The sequence below is a fragment of the Hemitrygon akajei genome, chromosome 8, assembly GCF_048418815.1.
Source record: "Hemitrygon akajei chromosome 8, sHemAka1.3, whole genome shotgun sequence".
NCBI classification, from domain to species: Eukaryota; Metazoa; Chordata; class Chondrichthyes; order Myliobatiformes; family Dasyatidae; genus Hemitrygon; species Hemitrygon akajei.
In genome coordinates this window covers 125,167,118-125,189,926 of record NC_133131.1, presented here as the reverse complement: position 1 = coordinate 125,189,926, position 22,809 = coordinate 125,167,118, and the positions used below count along the sequence as shown (strand labels likewise).

The 22,809-nt window shown below is 40.4% G+C and overlaps 1 protein-coding gene across 1 annotated transcript in view; it reads right to left on the bottom strand.

Moving 5' to 3' along the window:
- LOC140732233 (protein DBF4 homolog A-like) overlaps positions 1-22,809 on the bottom strand; it is a 78,241-nt gene that overhangs the window by 48,309 nt on the left and 7,123 nt on the right. The window contains exons 2-5 of the mRNA XM_073054559.1: positions 14,573-14,656; positions 10,184-10,353; positions 6,303-6,497; positions 5,285-5,329 (exon numbers count right to left, since the gene is read on the bottom strand). Of these exons, the coding sequence (XP_072910660.1) occupies positions 5,285-5,329; positions 6,303-6,497; positions 10,184-10,353; positions 14,573-14,606 (444 nt within the window). The 5' untranslated portion in view covers positions 14,607-14,656. The remainder of the gene's footprint in view (positions 1-5,284; positions 5,330-6,302; positions 6,498-10,183; positions 10,354-14,572; positions 14,657-22,809) is intronic.

Below are 22,809 nucleotides of genomic sequence, written 5' to 3'. Positions count from 1 at the left end.
GATGCTGCCCGGTTTAGAGGACATGTGCTATAGTGAGAGGCTGGACAAATTTGGGATGCTTTCTCTGGAGCTGCAGGGGCTTAAGGGAGATCTGATAAGAGGTTGATAAGATTATGAGAAGCATAGATAGAACAGACAGACAGTATCTTTTTCCAGGTTTGAAATATCTAATAGGGCATACATTTAAGTTGAGATGGGTAAATTCAAAGGAGATATGAGGGGCAAGTTGCTTCTTTCTTTCTTTGTGTTTTTTTTACATAGAGAATGTTGTATCCTTCAAATCCTTCATATCCTTCAAATATGCTGCCTGGGGTGGAAAAAGCTGATACACCAGGGACTTCTAAGAGACATTTAGAAACGCACATAACAAGGGAGAAATTGAAGTATATGAACATTGTGTAGGCAGAAGGGATTAGTTTAGTTGGCTATTTGATTAGTAATTCAATTGGTTTGGCACAACATTGTGGGCTGAAGAGCCTCTTCTTATGCTTTACTGTTCTATGTTCTAAATCTCATTCTCCACTCTAATACAGTGGATTCTGGTTAATTGGGTCATCAGTTAAATCAGGGCAGCCAATTATTTGGGGCAACTCTTAAAGAACAAAAGCTAATCATGAAAATAGCAGATTCTCTCCATTTATTTGGGGCACTAAGCAGCTTAATTGGGATAGGAGACTGTTGCCAAATGGTTTCTAACTAATATTAGTTGCATGAACCTGTGTGGCCACTAGACACTAAGACATGCTTAAAGTAAACAGTTTTTAAATAGTGCCAGTTGCATATGTTTGCTTTCAAAAAGCAGTAATTTTTATCACTGCTAGTTGGCAATAAATAAGCAGTAAGAGAATTGAAAACAGTTTTGCTCATTGCAGTTTCAAGCATTGAGGCTCAGAGATGCCAGAAACGGCCGGGAGTGAAAATGAAAGGATTTCACTACTTGAACAAGTTAGTAACTATGAAGAATTTGAAGGTATTGACAGCCATCTTGAACAGTACAATGACTGTGAAGATCTGGAGGATGCAAAAGATTTAATGCATTTCTGTGAAACTTCAGCTAAATGGAAAAGCAGTTTAACTGAGCCAAAATGTACTGTGTCTCAATTTCCAAAGTCCACTGTACAAGTCATAAAGGACAAAATGTTCATTCTGTTCTATTAACAGCTCAATTTTTTCATTGTTTTCTTCTATTTTAAGTTTTGTGACTCCATTAAAAGATGTTAAAGGGTGTTACAGGCAGAACTGGCAACTCAATATTCCAGGGTTAAAGGATGAGGGGTGGCATTACTAGTCAGGAAAATGTCACAGCAGTACTCCATGAAGACAGACTGGAAAATATGTCTAGTGAGGTGTTATGGGTGGAGCTGAGAAATAAGAAAGGCACGACCATTTTAATGGGGCTATTACAGACCATCCAACAGTCATAGGGATCTAGAGGAACAAATTTGTAAAGAGATCACAGACAGTTGTAAGAAACATAAGGTTGTTATACAAGGTGATTTTAACTTTCCATATATTGAATGGGAATCCAATACTGTAAAATGACTAGATGGGATAGACTTTGTCAAACATGTTCAGGAAAGTTTCCTTCTTCAGTATGTAGAAATTCCAACGAAAGAGTATGCAATACTGAATCTGCTGTTAAAGAATGACACAGGGCAGGTGACAGAAGTTTATGTAGGGGAGCACTTTGCATCTAGTGACCACAATACCATTAGTTTTGAAGTAAATGTGCAAAAAGATAGATCTGGTCTGCAGGTCGAGATTCTAATTGGAGCAAGGCCAATTTTGATAGTATTAGAAATGATCTGGCAAATGTGGATTGGAACAGACTGTTTTCTGGCAAAGGTGTACTTAGTAAGAGGAAGGCCTTTAGAAACAAAATATTTACAGTACAAAGCTTGTATGTGCCTGTCAGAATAAAAGATAAACAAGTATAGGGAACCTTAGTTTTCAAGAGATATTAAGGCCTGGTTGAGAGAAAAAAGGAGGTGCCTAGCAGGTATAGACAGGTAGGAACAAATGAGCTGCTTATGGAGTTTAAGAAATACAAGAAAACACATAAGAAAAAAAACTCAGGAGGGCTAAATGAAGGCATGAAGCTGCTCTAGCAGACAAGGTGGAGGAGAATCCTAAGGGATTCTACAGATATGTTAAGAGCAAAAGAATTGCAAGGAACAAAATTGGTTCTCTGAAAGACCAGAATGGTAATCCATGCATGGAGCCAAAACAGATGAGGGGGATCTTAAGTGCATTCTTTGCATCTGTACTTACTCAAGAGAAGGTCACAGAGTCAATAGAAATGAGGCAAAGCAGCATCAACTTTGAGAACCCTGTACAGATTACAGAGAAGGAGGTGTTTGCTACTCTGAGGCAAATCAGGATGGATAAATCCACAAGGCCTGACAAGGTGTTCCCTTGGATCCTACGGGAGGCAAATGCAGAAATTGCTGGGGCCCTAGCAGAGATATTTAAATCATCCTTAGCAACAAGAGAGGTACCAGAGGATTGGAAGATAACCAATGTTGATCTATTGTTTTTAAAAAAGGCTCTAAACATTATCAAGGAAATGATATGTCGGTGAGTCTGAAATCATTTGTGGGAAAGTTATTGGAAGGTATTCTAAAGAACCGGATATACAACTTAAGTATTTGGATAGACATGGACTGATTAAGGATAGTCAGCATGGCTTCATGTGTGGTAGGTCATGTCTAACCAACCTTAAGAGTTTTTCAAGGAAGTTACCAGGAAAGCGGATGAAGACAAAGCAATGGATATTGTCTACATGGACCTTAGCAAGACATTCAACAAGGTCCCGCATGGGAGGTTGGTCAAAAAGGTTCAGTTACTTGGCATTTAAGATGAGGTAATAATTGGATTAGACATTGGCTTTGCGAGAGAAACCAGACAGTGGTAGTAGATGGTGGCCTCTCTGACTGGAGGCCTGTGACTAGTGATGTGCTGCAGAGATCGGTGCTGGGTCCTTTGGTGTTTGTCATCTACATCAATGATCTAGATGGTAATGTGGTCAACTGGATCAGCAAATTTGCAGATGGCACCTAGATTGGGGGTGCAGTGGACAGCAAGGAAGGCCATCATGGCTTGCAGAGGGATCTGCATCTGCTGTAAAAATTGACTGAAAATGGTAGATGGAATTTAAAGCAGACAAATGTGAGGTTCTGCACTCTGGTAGGACCAACCAGGGCAGGTCTTACATAGTGAATGGTAGAGCACTGAGGAGCATGGTAAAACACAGGGATCCAGTAACAAAAGTCCATAATTTGTTGAAAGTATCATCATAATTAGATAGGGTCATAAAGAAAGCTTTAAGCACATTGGCCTTCATAAATTAATGTATTGAGCACAGGAGATGCAAAGTTATGTTGAAGTTGTATAAGACATTGGTGAGGCCTAATTTGGAGTATTGTATGCCGTTTTGGTCACCTACCTACGGGAAAGATGTAAATAAGCTTGAAAGAGTACAGAGAAAATTTACAAGGATGTTGCCGGGTCTGAAGGACTTGAATTATAGGAAAAATTGAATAGGTTAGGACTGTATTCTTTAGAACGTAGAAGACTGAGAGGAGATTTGATAGAGGTATACAAAATTATGAGGGGTATAGATAGGGTTAATGAAAGCAGGCTTTTTCCATGAGGCTGGGTGGGACTACAGCCAGAGGTCATGGGTTAAGTGTGAAAGGTGAAAAGTTTTAGGGGAACGTGAGGGGAAACTTCTTCACTCAGAGGGTCGTGAGAGTCTGGAATGAGCTGCTAGCACAAGTGGTGCATGTAAGCTCAATTTCAATGTTTAAGGGAAGTTTGGACAGGTACATGGATGGTAGGGGTATGGAGGGCTGTGGTCCTGGTGCAGGTCAATGGGAGTAGGCAGTTTAAATAGTTTTGGCATGGATTAGATGGGCTAAAGGGCCTGTTCCAGTGCTGTACTTGCCTATGACTCCAGTTACATGTGTAAGTAATGCCCCCATCATTTAAAATATATGTTTAATAATAATTTATCTCAATCACAGGCCAATATTTGTTACCCAGTTGCCTTAAAGTCAGTTTCAAGGTTATAAGTTATAGCGTCTTTTGTGTTTACCCATAATCACCATATATAATTGCGTCTACCTTTACTTCTCATATTCTTTTATGCCTATTTGGCCCATCAAGTCAAAGCTAATTCAACAAGTATTGCCATCAGCGTCATTCCTTCATTTTCTCCCCTAGATGCAGAATGCATAACTTGCTAGCCCAAAGCATTCTAAACTTCATCAGGGTAGCATACATGGTGGTTGAGCTTCCAGCAGCAGTCAGTCCTACTCTATGCTTTCTAAAGTGTTAAAATTGTAATGGTAATTGGAATAGAATTTTATAAAATAAACTTAAGAGCTGAAGATTATATTAAAATATTGATCATAATTAAAAAACATTAAACTGAGCAGAAATATTTTAGACAACTTACTTCCCCTTTGCCTCTAAATCTGCCCTTCCACAACCCCCACTATAATCTTAAATTGGTGCAAAACTCAAGAAATAATTCTCCAGCAAAAATATTGTAGAATCTCAGCAAGACTAGGGTATACCACTGAATCTTTTTTTTTCAATGGGAAGCTCTGCAGTGGAACAATTAGCAAAGTCTCTTTCCAAATCTGTCAGGACATTTCCATATGTGACAGCACATGCTCAAAAAACATGAACTAATCACCCTTTTTAAACACCCTTGATTCTGTTCAATTCCATCAACATTAACAAGACTTGGCTTATTACATGAATCTACAACAGTAAGTGAACATTTCCACTATCCTGTCTCATGCTAACCATTACATATTATGGCAAATCTCATTCGCAATAATTTTGCAGCCTGTGCTTGGTTCATAGCTCATAGATACGCAAACAACACTATTCTTTGGTTTACAGGTTTTCGTGGCCTTTCTGAACCAACTTTATCTTTCAACTACACTTCTTGTGCTCAACATTTGCATGCACATAAAATTTATATGATTTCTAGCCAATTTCTTGTCTGTTATTATATCACATCCTCCATAAACAAACTGATTTTCTTACTAGGCTGCACATCATCCCCACAGATTGTGAAAGAAAATTGAATTTGAAAAGCAGATTTAACAACAGCAATTGTAGATTCAATAGGTGTCTCATTGAAATAAATCAGAAATGCCATTCTTAAAATCTACCTCTTGCTTTAACATTTACTTTTGAAATCTATCCCTTCTGGAATATAACTTAAATTTAGAAAGCCATGCGTGTGTCTTCTTGATTAACCACTTACCTGTTCCTTAATAACTTTTTTTACTAAGCTTTTTCCTCTGCTAATCTGTCAAATTAAACAAAAACAATTTTAAGGTATAGATCTCTAATTTTTTGATGAGCCAACAAAACTGACTTCAATAGCAAATAATTCTAAAAACTGCTAATCAGGATTTCAAAATATTACCATTAAGTTACTTAAATTCAGACCAATTCAACATGAATCATTGACATAAAACAGCTTTTCAATTTATTAAAATAAAAAGAAACTTTTTTTGTGGATCCATTGTCATTTTACACTACAAGGAAAAGAGGTTGGAAGATAAAGGAGTCATAAAAAGAAAGAATGTCAGGGCACACTGAGGTGACCCAAATCTGTGAAAAGAATGATACTGACAACCAGAAGATTGAAGTAATTAGCCTAAAAATTGGCACCTGTGAGCTCTTTAGATGGAGACTGTAATCATAAAAATGTAGAATTTTAAATTATAGGAAATCATACAGAAAGCAATGAGAGAAGTGACTTGCATTGAAGATTGTGACCTAACTGAAGATGGTGTAAGGTTTTAAAGCTCTTTGAATGACCAATAAAATTGGAGACTGAAATATGCAAGGAGTTATTAGGGCAGATGTTCAATACATTGGTCATCTTGAAACCATGATCAACAATGTAGTGATTCAACCCACTAGTGATCAAATGATCAGAACATTGTAGAGATAGAGAGATGGAAAATCATGGTAAGGTCTGAAAATAGAAATAAAAATGTTATAATTATGCTGAGATACTCAACACTGCAAAATCTGAGCTTGCGAATGTGTAGATAATTCTATTTTAATACTCCAAACTATGTACTAATCTTATCCTTTTATAATTGTAATTGATTTACCACATATAAATGTCTTAAATTAGAAATACACTTTAAATATTGCTTCCTAAAACAACAAACTTGTGATACACAATTCTTTAAATTTTGCCTGAGCAAACATTTCATTAATACTATTACATTTACTCAATTTGAGGACCTATAACCTGTACATACCGTTTCCAATGTTCTATGAGAACTTCCTTCATTGCTTTCTCGCCGACTACTAGGATGAGGAGACGTGTTAACAGTGTTCTGAACTGAATCTGGGCTTGGGACTGGAGAATTTTTGCCAGGAGTTTGGGCAAATTTGGCCTCACTTCTATTAGATATGATGTAATTAATATCTTTGCTAAGAAACTTTTCTATTGTCTGTATTAAAATAAAACAAGAGAAAAAGGCATTAGAAAAAGCCCTATTAAAATTAAAATGCACAAAAGTATACTGTTTAATTCCATATAATTTATTTTATATGGAGGTGGGGTGGTAGGTGAGGACAAGGGGAACCCTATCCCGAGTGGGGTGGCGGGTGGATGGGGTGAGGGCAGATGTGCGGGAAATGGGAGAGATGCATTTGAGAGCAGAGCTGATGGTGGAAGAAGGGAAGCCCCTTTGTTTAAAAAAGGAAGACATCTCCTTCATCCTGGAATGAAACCTTATATACAACACCTTATATACCGGCTGGGTAGCCTCCAACCTGATGGCATGAACATTGACTTCTCTAACTTCTGTTAATGCCCCTCCTCCCCTTCTTACCCCATCCCTGACATATTTAGTTGTTTGCCTGTTCTCCATCTCCCTCTGGTGCTTCCCCCCCCCCCCCCACTTTCTTTCTCCTGAGGCCTCCCGTCCCATGATCCTTTCCCTTCTCCAGCTCTGTATCACTTTCGCCAATCACCTTTCCAGCTCTTAGCTTCATCCCACCCCCTCCGGTCTTCTCCTATCATTTCACATTTCCCCCTCCCCCCACTACTTTCAAATCTCTTACTATCTTTCCTTTCAGTTAGTCCTAACGAAGGGTTTCGGCCCGAAACGTCGACAGTGCTTCTCCTTATAGGTTTTGCCTGGCCTGCTGTGTTCCACCAGCATTTTGTGAGAAGATTGAACAGCCAGTTGGGATGGGATGGGTCTTTAATGATGTTACAAGCGTGCCATAAGCATTGAAAATTGTAGATTGTCTGCAGGTCCAGTAGCTGAGTCTCAGTGACATTCTGAGCCATCCTAATCATCCGTCAGACTGCTTTGTAATCTGCCTTACTGCATGTAGGTAGAGAACCACATTGTCAATCCATATGTCAGTACACTCACTCTCGCACATCGATAAAACTTGGTCAGCAATTTTTGGGGCAGATTAGCTCTCCTTAAGCTCCTCAGGTAGTATAATCACTGTTGTTCCTTTCGTACTATCAAGTTTGTGTTGACAGACCAAGAGAGCTCCTTGGTGATGTTCATCCCCAAAACCTTGAAACTGGAGACCCTTTCCACTACCTCATCATTTAAAAATAGTGGAGGTTGTTCAGGACCTCTTGTCTTCCTGAAGTCAATTATAATTTGTCTTCTTGATGTTGAGTGATAGGTTGTGGCTCCTGTACCAATTAGATAATTTCAGCACCTCCTCTCTACGTGCAGATTCATAATCGTTTGTGATTAGGCTAATCATAGTTGCGTGGCCTGCAAATTCGATGACTGAGTTTGTAGAATGAGCAGGAGTGCAGTCATAGGTGAAGAGAGTAGAGAAGTGGGCTCAGTACACAGCCCTGCGGGCACCGGTGTTCACAGTTGGGGGTGGGGTGCGCAGGTTGATGTGCACTTGCCTAGTTTCATCATCTGGGTACAATTAGTGAGGAAGTCCAAAATCCAATTACAGGTTGATGTGCCAAGACCTAGATTGTGGAGCTCGACAGTCAGCATGTTTGGTAGTACAGTGTCAAAAGCCGAGCTGTTATCAATGCAAAACATCCTGACATAGGTGTCTTTGCACAAGTATTCCAATTCAAGACAGCATGAAGAGTGATAGAAATGGCATCTTCAGTTGATCTATTCGCCTTATAGGCAAACTGGTGCTGGTCCAAGATAGATGGGATTATGTTCTTGATGTGGGACATGACCAATCTTTCCAAGCACTTGGCAACTATGGGAATGAGTGCCACCTGTCTGTAGTCATTAAGACACGTTGCCACTGACATCTTAGAGATTCGTATAATGGTTGCTTTTTGAAGCGTGCCAGAACCGCAGCCTGGGACGATGAGAGGTTGTAAATACCTGTCAGAACTTCTGCCAGCTGGTCGGCACATTCCCTGAGGACCCAACAGGGTATGCCGCCTGGCACTGCTGCTCGGTGTACGTTGACATTACAGAGCACATACCTGTAATGTATGTTCAATTTCAGCACAGTTCCTCCACCCAATGTTAAGGCTCTCATCACTGGTTCATTATTGCCCTTATCAAAACTCTACATGGCAAAACGTCTTGTTCTCTCCACATTTCCAAATCTGCCAACTAAAATATATTGATTTCTGGTTCTAATGAAAGATCATTAATCTGAAATGTTAATTGCACAGATACTGCCCGACTTGTTGAGTATTTTCCATATGCCTGCCCTCACCCCATCCTCCCACAACCCCACCAGGGATAGGGTGACTCTTGTCGTCACCTACCACCACACTAGCCTCTGCATCCGAACATAATTCTCCATAACTTCCACCACCTCCAAATGGATCCACCACCAAGCACGTCTTTCCCCACCCCCCCATTTTCTGCTCTCCGCAGAGATAGTTCCTTACATGACTCCCTTGTCCATTCATATTTCCCCACTGATCTCCCTCCGGGCACTTATCCTTGCAAGCAGAACAAGTGCTACAACTACCCCTACACCTCCTCACTCATTACCATTCAGGGCCCTAAACAGCCCTTCCAGGTGGGGCGACATTGGGGCCATCTATTGTATCCAGTGCTCCCTGTGTGGCCTCCTGTAAGACCTGATGTAAATTAAGAGACCGCTTCCCCAAGCACCTATGCCCCGTCTGCCAGAAAAAGAGGGCTTTCCCAGTGGCCTCCCATTTTAATTCCACTTTCCATTCCCATCCCGACAAGTCCATCCACGGCCTCCTTTACTGTTGCAAGGAGACTACACTCAGATTGGAGTGTAGCCTCATTCCATCTGGGTAGCCTCCAACCTGATGGCATAAATATCAATTTCTCAAACTTCTGCTAATGTCTTACCACCACCCCCCACCACTTCTCTGTTCTCCATTCCCCTCTCTCACCTCTTCTCTTAGCCTGCCCATCACCTCCCTAGTGCTTCTGCCCCTTTTTCTTTCTTCCATGGCCTTCAGTCCTCTCCTATTAAATTCCTCCTTCCCCACCCTCGTATCTCTTTCACCAATCAACTTCCCAGCTCTTCATCTCTACTCCCCCCTCCCAGTTTCACCTATCACATTGTGTTTCTTCCTTCCCCTCTCCCCATCCTTTTACTGATTTCTCATCTTTTATCTCCAGTCCTACTGAAGAGTCTTGGCCCGAAACTCGACTGTACTCTTTTCCATAGATGCCCCCTGGCCTGCTCAGTTCCTCCAACATTTTGTGTGTGGTGATGAGTAATCCCAACATTTTTTTGTTTTTATTTCAGATGTCCAAAGTCTGCAGATTCTTGTTTTCAGTTAAAAACAGATGTTGATCAAGGCCTCATGTAAAGCTATCAAGAATGCCAGAAAAAAGACACTTTATATTTAGCAGAATGAATACCAGTTACACTTTGATATTAGCCCTGAAATCAGTCTGATTTCAACACAACATATCCTAAGTGTATAGCCAACACGAACAAGCAATGCAATGGGAATTGTTTTCTTAAAAAAATCACACTAATTTCACCTCTCCTGCTTGCCATGAATAAAAACTTGTTGCTTTACTCAAAAAAAAACCTCAAATTACATTGCTTACTAATAGAAAAGTAGCATTATAATTTACAGAACAAGCTAAGAGGTAGTATATATAGGTAAGGGTGTTAAAGATTGCAATCAATTCTATAAAAGTAATTATTTTTTAAATTATGAACTTACCCCTCCTAGATCTTGTAAATCCTTTTCTAAGTTTTCTGTATGCTTATTAGAAGGCAGGTCAAGATAAAAAATTTTTCCAGTAAAAGGCTTCACTTTGATGTCCACTACTTTATTACCGCCCCGCTGTAATACTTTTAGTGTTCCTTTACTTTTTCCCGATATTCCATGTGCTGTGATAATATATAACAAATTATATAATTACATTTGTTTTAATACAAATTGCAGTTTTAAAAATACACTAACACTAAACTGTAACAAGATATAGACCCGTGCTGTGAATCCCAACACTGGTGCCAAAGAAGAGAGCTTATTATTTCAGGAGAGATTTCATATAGCCACAGAAGTTTGTATTTTTCAGAGCACATTTCTGAAAATCTCAGAAGAAACAGAGAAACATTTGCCATGGTTTCACAAATTAATGGATGGAGAACAATAACTTAAAAATAAGAGAGAATAGTTTTTCATAAGTGAAAGTAAATTTTAATGGTTTCAAAGATTACTGACAAGCCTTTAACTTATTTACACCCCACCCCCCCCACCAACAAGACATACAAGAACAATATATAACGCATCTCAGTATTCTGGTAGAGTAGAGGACCAAAGGGATTTTGCAGTCTTAGTAAATTTATTAAAAGTTGGCCGACAGAAAAAGAATGGCAATCACAGTTCAAATTTTCATTTGCCTTTTTTTTTTACCTTGGATTGGGTGAGAGATGCAAGAACAAAGAAGTGAATGACTGCTTTAGTTACATAGTCCTGATTAAAGCCCATGTGTGATAAATTAAATATGAGGGCATTAATCCGATTGAGATATTTAAAATTCTAAAAGATTTGTAAAAAAGTAGATATTAAGAAATTATTTCCTCTGCGGAAGCAGCCAAAAAGGAGGAATAATTTTAAAACCAGAAAGAAATCAGGTATTCACTTTTCTTTTGCACAGTGCAAGAAAATTGCAACTCTCCCAGGAACACATGATTATTAGGCCAATTAGTACAGAGAAAAGGTGTTCTTGGGGAACATTAGCATGATTTGGATTGAACTTAGAAATGAGAAATGAATGATATCTTTGACGTGACACAAGCCCTCCTTAATATGCAGCAGGAATTAGAGGAGTGGGCATTTTGGGAATCTGAGATGGGTGTAGGATTAATTAAGCTCTAGGTTATCCCCAGTTATATCAGTGTTCTGTTCCTATAAACTGTTTGCAGCCCAAAGAGTTTGTACACTAAAAAGCAACCACAAACCTAATTCCCATCTGGCAGATGCCTGGAACCCTGCAACAACTGGTAAGTCTATACTGCCAGAATCCTAAATGTTCATTCATATATACTGGAAGGGAAACAGGATTTATTTGCATTTGGATAGGCAAATGCTGAGTAGGGATAATCATCTTAGTTTAGTCTTTTTTAGAAATTATAATTCCTACTGCATTGTTTATTAGCGATAGTCACCATGAATCTCATTCATTCTAATCTTCTGGATTAGCCCACTAGGAGGGTCTTTGTCAAATACATCACTAAAATCCACAGAATCAATAGCCACTGCACTACCCTCACCAATCACCTTTGTCATCTCTTCAAAAATCTCAAGTTTGTAAGACATAACCATCCCCATACACAGACAAGCTGACTATCCTAAAATGTGACTAAATCCTATCCCTAAAAATCATCTTATTCCCAATGCAACATGATTATTTAGAATTCATGATCAAGGAAGATCCTAGAATATCATAGAAAAACATAGTTGCAAACTGACAGATGAGAGATTAGTTTTATTTGTCACATATACATCAAAACATACGGCAAAATGCATCATTCACATTAAGACCCGCAAGTGCCACCATGCTTCTGGCGCTAACAAAGCATGCCTACCACTCACTAACTCTTAACTGAATGTCTGAATGAGTGTGGGATGAAACTGAAGCACCAGGAGGAAACACATGTAGTCATACAAACATACAAACTCCTTACAGACAGCAATGGGAACCAAATCACAATCTCGCAATGTAAAGCAATTACGCCAATTGCTATGCTACCGTGCCACCCATTTATTATTTGTTGACTATCCAAATGCAAATCAATCCTGTCTCCCTTCTGGTAATGTTTACATTTGAATAAGCATTTGAGAGAAGCCAGTTTATTACTGATGTTTTGATAAAGGAAGACAGTGATTTCTCCTAAAAATTCTTAAAACCATTTTTACATGGACAACATTCAGACTAGAATGTTAGGGTATCATTCTGAGTTGAAAATGAGTTAACTTGCTGATAAACAAATCAATGACTGAAGTTAGTTTATTATTAATTAATAATTAATCATCTTATTACCATTTTAATTGATAACTATATCAAAATTCGACAGCTAAGGTTATGGCCTAGTATCATAGTAGTTAGTGTGATGCTATTACAACACCAGCAACCCCGGTTCAATTCTACTGATGTCTGTAACGAGATTGTACATTCTTCCCATAACTATGAGGATTTCCCCAAGATGCTCCGGTTTCCACCCACATTCCAAAGCCATATGGGTTAGTAGGTTAATTGGTCACATGGGTGCAATTGGGTGGCAAGGGTTCATTGGGCCCGAAGGGCCTTATACCATGCTCATAGTGCTGAAAGGGTCTCTCTAAATAAAAATGAATAAATGCCTCACAACATATTAAACACTCATGGAACTCAGCAGGTCGGGAGATCAGAATCAGGTTTATTATCATTGGCATGTGATGTGAATTTGTTAACTCAACAGCAGTTGAATGTAATACATAATCTAGCAGAGAAGAAAATAAATAAAATAATAATAAACAAGTAAATCAATTATGTATATTGAATAGATTTTTAAAATGTGCAAAAACAGAAATTATATTTTAAAAAAAGTGAGGTAGTGTCCAAAGATTCAATGTCCATTTAGGAACTGGATGGCAGAGGAGAAGAAGCTGTTCCTGAATTGCTGAGTGTGTGCCTTCAGGCTTCGGTATCTCCTACCTCATGGTAACAGTGAGAAAAGGGCATGACCTGGGTGCTGGGGGTCCTTAATAATGGACGCTGCCTTTCTGAGACACCAATCCCTAAAGATGTCCTGAGTATTTTGTAGGCTAGTACTCAAGATGGAGCTGACTAGATTTACAACCTTCTGCAGCTTCTTTTGGCCATGTGCAGTAGCCCTTCCATATCAGACAGTGATGCAGCCTGTCAGAATGTTCTCCACGGTCCAACTATAGAAGTTAGTGCATTTGTCTTGCCAAATCTCTTCAAACCCTAATAAAATATAGCTGCTATCTTGCCTTCTTTATAACTACATTGATATGTTGGGACCAGGTTAGATCCTCAGAAATCTTGACACCCAGGAACTTGAAGCTGCTCACTGTCTCCACCTCTGATCCCTCTATAAGGATTGGTATGTGTTCCCTCATCTTACCCTTCCTGAAGTCCACAATCAGCTCGTTCGTCTTACTGACGTTGAATGCCAGGTTGTTGCTGTGGCACCGTTCCACTAGTTGGCATATCTCACTCCTGTACATCCTCTCCTCACCACCTGAGATTCCACCAACAATGGTTTTAACGTCAGAAAATTTATAGATGGTATTTGAGCTGTGCCTAGCCACCCAATCATGTGTATACAAAGAGTAGAGCAGTGGGCTAAGCACACACCCCTGAGGTGCGCCAGTGTTGATCGTCAGCGAGGAGGACATGTTATCACCAATCCGCACAGACTGTGGTCTTCTGGTTAGGAAGTCGAGAATCCAATTGCAGAGGAAAGTACAGAGGCCCAGGTTCTGCAACTTCTCAATCAGGATTGTGGGAATTACTGTATTAAATGCTGAGTTACAGTCAATGAACAGCATCTTGACGTAGGTATTTGTGTTGTCCAGGTGCCATTCCACACCTTCACTTCGGGAAGTCTGATCACCTAGCTATACTTCTACTCCCTGAGTATAGGCAGAGAATGAAGACAGCAGCACCAGCAGTGAAGACCAAGAAGGTATGGACAAGGGAAGCATAAGGGTGCCAACAGGACTGCTTTGAATCAGTGGACTGGACTGTATTCAGGGATTCATTTTCGTACCTGGATGAGTATGCTGCAGTTGTTAGATGATATACACAGCTGATGTTAGGGGCTGAGATTGCTGGATGGAGATTGTTTATATTTAATCAAATGCTGTTTAGTGTAAATCAGTGTCATGGATTTGCCTATACATGGATTTTAACGTTATATCTTTGTGAACTACTAAAAAAAAGACTTTACATTAAGACACATTCAAGATGGTTGCATATTATTAATAGCACTGCCACAATGTTTCCTTTCCACTTAGCTAGCTTCCCAAAAATATAATTATATCAAAATATTGCACATTTGAAAGATTATGATACCCAGCCAAGAATATGCTACTTACCATGTGATAGTAATCTGTTAGTGCGAGGTTTCATTTTCAAGAAAAAATCACATTCTTCCTACACCATTTCTGTTCTTGAAGTATCTGATGAGGATTAAACAGATAACTAATTAAGAACTATTTGATATATTATTCATGCAATTAACTGAGGATCACTTAACATCAACATATAATACATCAGCTATTTCTTCAATAATGACCACAAAAAGCATCCTATTAAGCAGAGATTAATTCCAATCTTGTTCTAGATACAACAACGAAGTTTGAAACATAGTGCTAATTTTCAGCCTATTTTAAAAAACAAGAAAGTGGCAGAACAGTGGGATTTTAGCTAAGAAATCCACCATCTCTTCCTTTTTATCAGATGCTTACTCATCCAATAAGCTCTATCCATTATTTTACTTTGCAGATTATCAAAATTCCATATAGAAAAGCCTTTCACCATTTAATAAATTAATAGAAATTTTTTGTTCTTGCTATTGCCTTTAACTTGCCTAAAAAAACACAAATTCTGCTTTAATTCACTATTTTCCACAGTATTAAGCACATATGTAAAGCCTTCTTTTATCCTTGAACCTCATGAGACAGAAACCCCAGGATCAAGTTTTGTCAACTATTGAAGTATATACTCTAGGTTTTAAACCATAGAACCTTAGAATCATAGAACATTACAGCATAGAAACAGGCCTTTTGGCCCTTCTTGGCTGTGCCGAACCATTTTTTTCTGCCTAGTCCCACAGAACTGGCCCATATCCCTCCAAACCCCTCTCATCCATATACCTAAGTTTTTCTTAAATATCAAAAGTGAGCCCGCATTCACCACTTCATCTGGCAGCTCATTCCACACTCCCACCACTCACTGTGTGAAGAAGCCCCCCCCCAATGTTCCCTTTAAACTTTTCCCCCTTCACCCTTAACCCATGACCTCTGGTTTTTTTTCTCCCCTAGCCTCAGTGGAAAAAGCCTGCTTGCATTCCCTCTATCTACACCCATCACAATTTTATATACCTCTATCAAACCACCTCTCATTCTCCCACGCTCCAGGGAATAAAGTCCTAACCTATTCAACCTTTCTCTGTATCTCAGTTTCTCAAGTCCCGGCAACATCCTTGTAAACCTTCTCTGCACTCTCTCAACCTTATTAATATCCTTCTTGTAATTAGGTGACCAAAACTGTACACAATACTCCAAATTCGGTCTCACCAATGTCTTATACAACCTCACCATTACAATCCAACTCTTATACTCAATACTTTGATTTATAAAGGCCAATGTACCAAAAGCTTTCTTTACAACCCTATCCACCTGTGACACCACTTTTAGGGAATTATGTATCTGTACTCCCAGATCTCTCTGCTCTACTGCACTTCTCAGTGTCCTACCATTTACCTTGTATGTTCTACCTTGGTTTAAACTTCCAAAGTGCAATACCTCACACTTGTCTGTATTAAACTCCACCTGCCATTTTTCAGCCCATTCCTCCAACTGGTCCAAATCCCTCTGCAAGCTTTGAAAACCTTCCTCACTGTCCACTACACCTCCAATCTTTGTATCATCAGCAAATTTGCTGATCCAATTTGCCACATTATTATCCAGATCATTGATATAGAACATAGAATAGTACAGCACATTACAGGCCCTTCGGCCCACAATGTTGCACCGACCTTCAAACCCTGCCTCACATATAACCCCCCCACCTTAAATTCCTCCAATTACCTGTCTAGTAGTCTCTTAAACTTCACTAGTGTATCTGCCTCCACCACTGACTCAGGCAGTGCATTCCACGCACCAACCACTCTCTAGAGTGAAAACCCTTCCTCTAATATCCCCCTTGAACTTCCCTCCCCTTACCTTAAAGCCATGTCCTCTTGTACTGAGCAGTGGTGCCCTGGGGAAGAGGCGCTGGCTGTCCACTCTGTCTATTCCTCTTAATATCTTGTACACCTCTATCATGTCTCCTCTCATCCTCCTTCTCTCCAAAGAGTAAAGCCCTAGCTCCCTTAATCTCTGATCATAATCCATACTCTCTAAACCAGGCAGCATCCTGGTAAATCTCCTCTGTACCCTTTCCAATGCTTCCACATTCTTCCTATAGTGAGGCAACCAGAACTGGACACAGTACTCCAAGTTTGGCCTAACTAGAGTTTCATAGAGCTGCATCATTACATCACGTCTCTTAAACTCTATCCCTCGACTTATGAAAGCTAACACCCCATAAGCTTTCTTAACTACCCTATCTACCTGTGAGGCAACTTTCTGTGGACATGTACCCCCAGATCCCTCTGCTCCTCCACACTACCAAGTATCCTGCCATTTACTTTGTACTCTGCCTTGGAGTTTGTCCTTCCAAAGTGTACCACCTTACACTTCTCCAGGTTGAACTCCATCTGCCACTTCTCAGCCCACTTCTGCATCCTATCAATGTCTCTCTGCAATTTTCGACAATCCTCGACACTATCTACAACACCACCAACCTTTGTGTCGCCTGCAAACTTGCCAACCCACCCTTCTACCCCCACATCCAGGTCGTTAATAAAAATCACGAAAAATAGATATAGATGACAAATAACAATGGACCCAGCACAGATCCCTGTGGCACACCACTAGTCACAGGCCTCCACTCAGAGTAGCAATCCTCCACTACCACTCTCTGGCTTCTCCCTTTGAGCCAATGTCTAATCCAATTTACTACCTCTCCATCTATACCTAGCGACTGAATCTTCCTAACTAACCTCCCATGCGGGACCTTGTCAAAGGCCTTACTGAAGTGTATGTATACAACATCCACTGCCTTCCCTTCATCCACTTTCCTGGTAACTTCCTCAAAAAACTCTAATAGATTGGTTAAACATGACCTACCACGCACAAAGCCATGCTGACTTTTTCTAATAAGTCCCTGTCTATCCAAATACTTGTAGATCCTATCTCTTAGTATTCCTTCCAATAATTTACCCACTACCGATGTCAAACTTACCGGCCTATAATTTCCCGGCTTACTTTTTGAGCCTTTTTTAAACAACTGAACTACATGAGCTATCCTCCAATCCTCCGGAACCTGACCCGTGGATATCAACATTTTAAATATTTTTGACAGGGCCCCTGCAATTTCAACACTAGTCTCCTTCAAGGTCTGAGGGAATACCCTGTCAGGTCCTGGGGATTTATCTACTCTGATTTGCCTCAAGACAGCAAGCACCTCCTCCTCTTTAATCTGTATGTTCCATGACCTCCCTACTTGTTTGCCTTGTTTCCATAGACTCCATTCCAGTTTCCTTAGTAAATACAGATGCAAAAAAACCATTTAATATCTCTCCCATTTCTTTTGTTTCCATACATAGCCGACCACTCTGATCTTCAAGAGGACCAATTTTATCCCTTACTATCCAGCTGACTATAACAGCTGACATTATGCAGCATCTGGGGCTTAGTGTTATACTTTAGGATAGTGGTCACCAACCTTTTTAAGCCCAAGATCCCCTACCTCAGCCTTAGTGGAAGGCCAGATCGACCACAGAGCGATTAGTTACACGCATGCGCACTGGGGCAGAAAAGACCGGAAGTAAAACCCCACAACCCGGAAGTAAAAATAATGCATAAACACCAGGGGTCCCCACCCTTTTTTTGCACCTTGGACCGATTTAATATTGACAATATTCTTGCGGACCAGCCGCACTCCGGGCCAGTAGCATCGACGGTTCCCACCAGCCACGCTGCGGGCCAGTACCATTGGCGGTTCCCGCCGGCCGCGCTCCAGGCCAGTAGCATCGGCAGTTCTCGCCGGCCGCACAAAGGTATCACGACATTTAGGCGACTGATGACCTCGCGTGGGTTCAAGTTCAACAGTGGCCGTGACAGGGAATGAGGGAAAGTGCAACTGACTTACATTGTTTCCTCGTGGCCCGGTGGTTGGGGGCCACTGAGGTACACTGTAGTGAGAGGAACTACGCGTATGCACACTGGGCAGAAAGAATGGAACTAAAACCCCACAACCCGGAAACAATCTCTCAACAGTATTTGTGTATTTATTTTTCAATTTTTTTCGGGATCTGCTGAGAAAGTCTCAAAGATCGACCAGTCGATCGCGATCGACGGGTTGGCAACCACTACTTTCAGAGGTTACCCGGCAAAAAAAAATTGTGCGAATAGATCAGACTGAGGTCATCTTTCTCTCTAATGCATATTCAGTTCTGAATCCTAATGCGTGAAAATGGGTTCCTCTGGTGAATGCAGCCAGAGCCAAGGCCACAACACCAGTCATGGCTCAGTCATTTAAAGAAGGTAAAGAAATGTTGAGTAAGCAATAGTTTTAAGGCCGTGGACCACTATAATTAACCGAGGGGTCCGTGGGCCCCAGGTTTAGAACAGATATTTCTGCAATTACATACAAAACTTCTGTTACAGAATCAAGGATATCAACAAGCTGCAGCAGAGCATTCTAGGAGAGGGTAAAAAAAAATCAGAGTACCGGTATATGCTTTACATAGGTACCAAGGACAAGCTGAAAAAGAAAAGAGCTGCTGCGGACAGATTTTGAGCACCACCCACACTTTTTTTTACTGAATCACTACAACAGCGAAAGATGGCCTTAGAATTTTTCTTTTGTCCTTGGGTTCTTCATTTAACATCGACACTGCCTCCAAAGAAAAGAGCAAGATGATGGGACGTTCTGAGGAGACAACACCCTCAACTGCGCACTGTTGATGACTCCTCAATTGAAGCCGAAACGACTGCAAGCATTTTCCCAAGCTCGGCGACCAACTAAACTTCTAAATAGCCAATCCAAGCTAGCAATATTCCATATTTCAAAATATGCAGATATAGATTCCCCATGTGGTAGTTCTTACTTATTGTTCTTTACGCTGTTGGCATTTAGAGCAGCAATGAAGACCCTGTATCTCTGTCTTTCCATACAGTCGCACACAGATATAGGATTCTTCATCCAGTCAGGGTTGTTAGCCTGAGTTGAACCTCCAAACCTAGAGGATCGATGAACCACTCTTAGTCTGGACTCTATCCTTCGATCTGTTTGGTATGGGTGATCGTACCAAGAGCCAAAGCACAAGGTACTGTCTCCAGCCAACATTGCTCTCCGGGTCATGAGGCACACAAGCCTCCAATCCCTAAAACAAGGTTGGGGTCTGCTTGGAGGTGTGGTACTTCTAAAGGTAAACTGAGGGCACTTTCTGTGTGAATACATGATACAAAAGGTAGACAGGGTAGCCTAAAAGGCTTGTAAAATGCTGCCCTTAATAATAACAAGACTATGTTAAAATTGGATAAAATACTTGTACAGCCACAGCTTGAGTATTATGTACTAGAAGGATTTTAGAGACCTTGAATGATGTTGGAAGGAGTAGAAAATTAGGAAAGTGAGGAAAGACTGGATGGGTGAGGGTTGCCTTTTCTGAAAAAGGGAAGGTCAAATGGAAACAATATAAAATCTTAATGAGCCTAGACTGAATCGTTTGTGGACTACAGGAAGAATGACAACAGGCTAACCCCTAGTGACATAAATGAATCTGGAGCTGAAATGGTAAACAGCTTTAAGTTCTTCAGCATACACATCACCAAGGATCTCACATTGTCTGTACATACTGGCTATATGATGAAAAACGCACAACAGCGCCTCTTTCACCTCAGACGGCTGAAGAAGTTTGGCATGAGTCCCCAAAGCCTAAGGACTTTCTACAGGGGCACAATTGAGAGCATCCTGCCTAGCTGCATCACTGCCTGCTACGGGAACTGCACTTCCCTCAATCACAGGACTCTGCAGAGAGTGGTGCAGACAGCCCAGGGAATCTGTAGTTGTAAACTTCCCACTATTCAGGACATTTTCAGAGACAGGTACATAAAAAGGGTGTGGAGGATCATTAGGGACCCAAGTCACCCCAAACAAAAGCTGCTACTATCAGGAAACAGTACTGCAACACTAAAGCCAGGACCAACAGGCTCCAGGACAGCTTCTCCCATCAGACCATCAGACTGATTAATTCACGTTGATAAAATTATATTTCTATGCTATATTTATGGTCCTGTTGGACATACTATTTATTACAAATTACTATAAATTGCACATTTAGACAGAGACATAACACGAAGATTTCTACTCCTCATGTATGTGAAGGATATAAGAAATAAAGTCAATTCAATTCAATTAATAAGAACAACTTATAGCCTTTAACTGAGGGACCACGAGGAAACGATTTTAAAATTATTCATAGAAAAATAAGAGAAAATGAATCCAGATGATAGTAGGACCTTGGAACTCACTGTCTGAAAGGATACAAATGCAGAAACACATTTAAAAAGTACTTGGATAAATATTTGAAAAGCCATGTGCTGGGGCTCATGTTGAAAAATGGATTAGATAGGGTCGCTGTCTTTTAAACCAGTGCAGCTATCTTTGACCCAATGGCCTTCTTCTATGCCAAAACCTTTCTATGATATGGGAAATAAGATGACCAATTGATCCTGCATCTACTAGATTCTTAACTACCCCTTACATGACCTAGCAAACTACTATTTGCAGCAATCTAGCCTCTGTTCAGTATTCAAACAACCTTCTCAGGGCAGCTGAACACTATAATAAGGGCAGTTTGCCCATGATGGCCAAAGCTCAAAAGTCTATTTTTAAACTTTCTGAATTTGAAATCTGCTAGAGTACAACATTTGCACAGGGCCATGATACAGATTAAAAATTCACTAGCAGACAATTAAGATTGGGTGAATTTAGTCACACCTCTATTTATTTTTCCGATCAAGTCAATGTTTAAAAATAAATTTGCTGAGCTCAGGGACAGAAAAAAAGCAAATCTCATCACATTCTGATATTTAACTTGTCACCCCATCCATGCAAGTATCAACCAGTTACAAAGTAAACAGATCTACTATGCTCAAAGTTCAAAGTAAATTTAATATCCATTATGTATATGTTATCATATACTAACTTGAGATTCATTTTCTTGCAGGCATTTGCAGGGTGGAAAAAGAAATACAGTGAATTAACAAAACTATACATGAACAGACAAAGATAATCAACATGCAAAAGACAAACTGTGCAAATAAAAAAAACAGAAAACAGGAGCTGTAAAGAATCTTTGAAAGTAAGTCAGTAGGTTATAGAATGAGCTCAGAGTAGTTGATAATTGAAGTTATCAAATCTAGTTTAGGAGCCTGATAGTTGTAAGGTAATAACTGTTCCTGACCCTGGTGACATGGAATCTAAGGCTTCTCTGCTTCCTTCATGAAGGTAGTAGAGAGAAGAGGGTATGGCCTGGATGGTGGGATAATGAATGCTACTTTATTTGCGGCAGTGCTCCATGTATGTGTACAGTCGGCCCTCCTTATCCGCGGATTCCACCAACCGCGGATCAGGAAAACCCGGATGTTCTCTCTCCAGCACTCGTTGTTTGAGCATGTACAAACTACTTTTTCTTGTCATTATTCCCTGAACAATACAGTATAACAACTATATTACATAGCATTTACATTGTATTAGGTATTATAAGTAATCTAGAAATGACTTAAAAGTACAGTCCGTCCCCGGGTTATGAATGAGTTCCATTCCTGAGTCCATCTTTAAGTTGGATTTGAAATCGGAACAGATACATCCGGTATTATTTAGCGTCAGTTAGACAAATGTTTTTCTTAGTATTGTTACGAATGTGGAGCAACTCTGAGGGACCGAAGGGTGCAAAGTCGCCCCCTCCTTTTTGAGAATCGCAAGATCGCTAGTATTTCGGGTCTGAGACCCAGGAAATGAGAGATACACAGCATGTCAGTAATGGGAGAGACACAGGATAACAGCAAAGGCAGTTGTTATAGAGACGCAGAATACACAACCAGGTGGAATGTCTCTTAACAAAAGCGGAATGGAACCACTGATTACCGCTATTGTCTCTTGGAGAAGAAATTGTGTATTGAGTACTGTACTGGTCATTGAAACCCCTCAGGTGACAACCAGAGTGGTCTGGTTGAGGGATTGCATCATCCCAACCTGACTGACATCTGAGACCCCGTGAGTGAGGATAAAAGAAGGGTCAGGAGAAACGATAGAAATCCAGTGACAGCGTTTTATAGCGAAAGCCGGTGGGAGCTCGTGTGCGTCCTCCCTTGCCTGGGTGGCGGGCTCATCACGGAAGAATGGTTTAGCTAAAGGAGAGGTCACACTTGAATGGCCACACCAACGAGACACCGACGGATCGAAATCATAAAGGAAGATTGGCAAAACCAGTAGC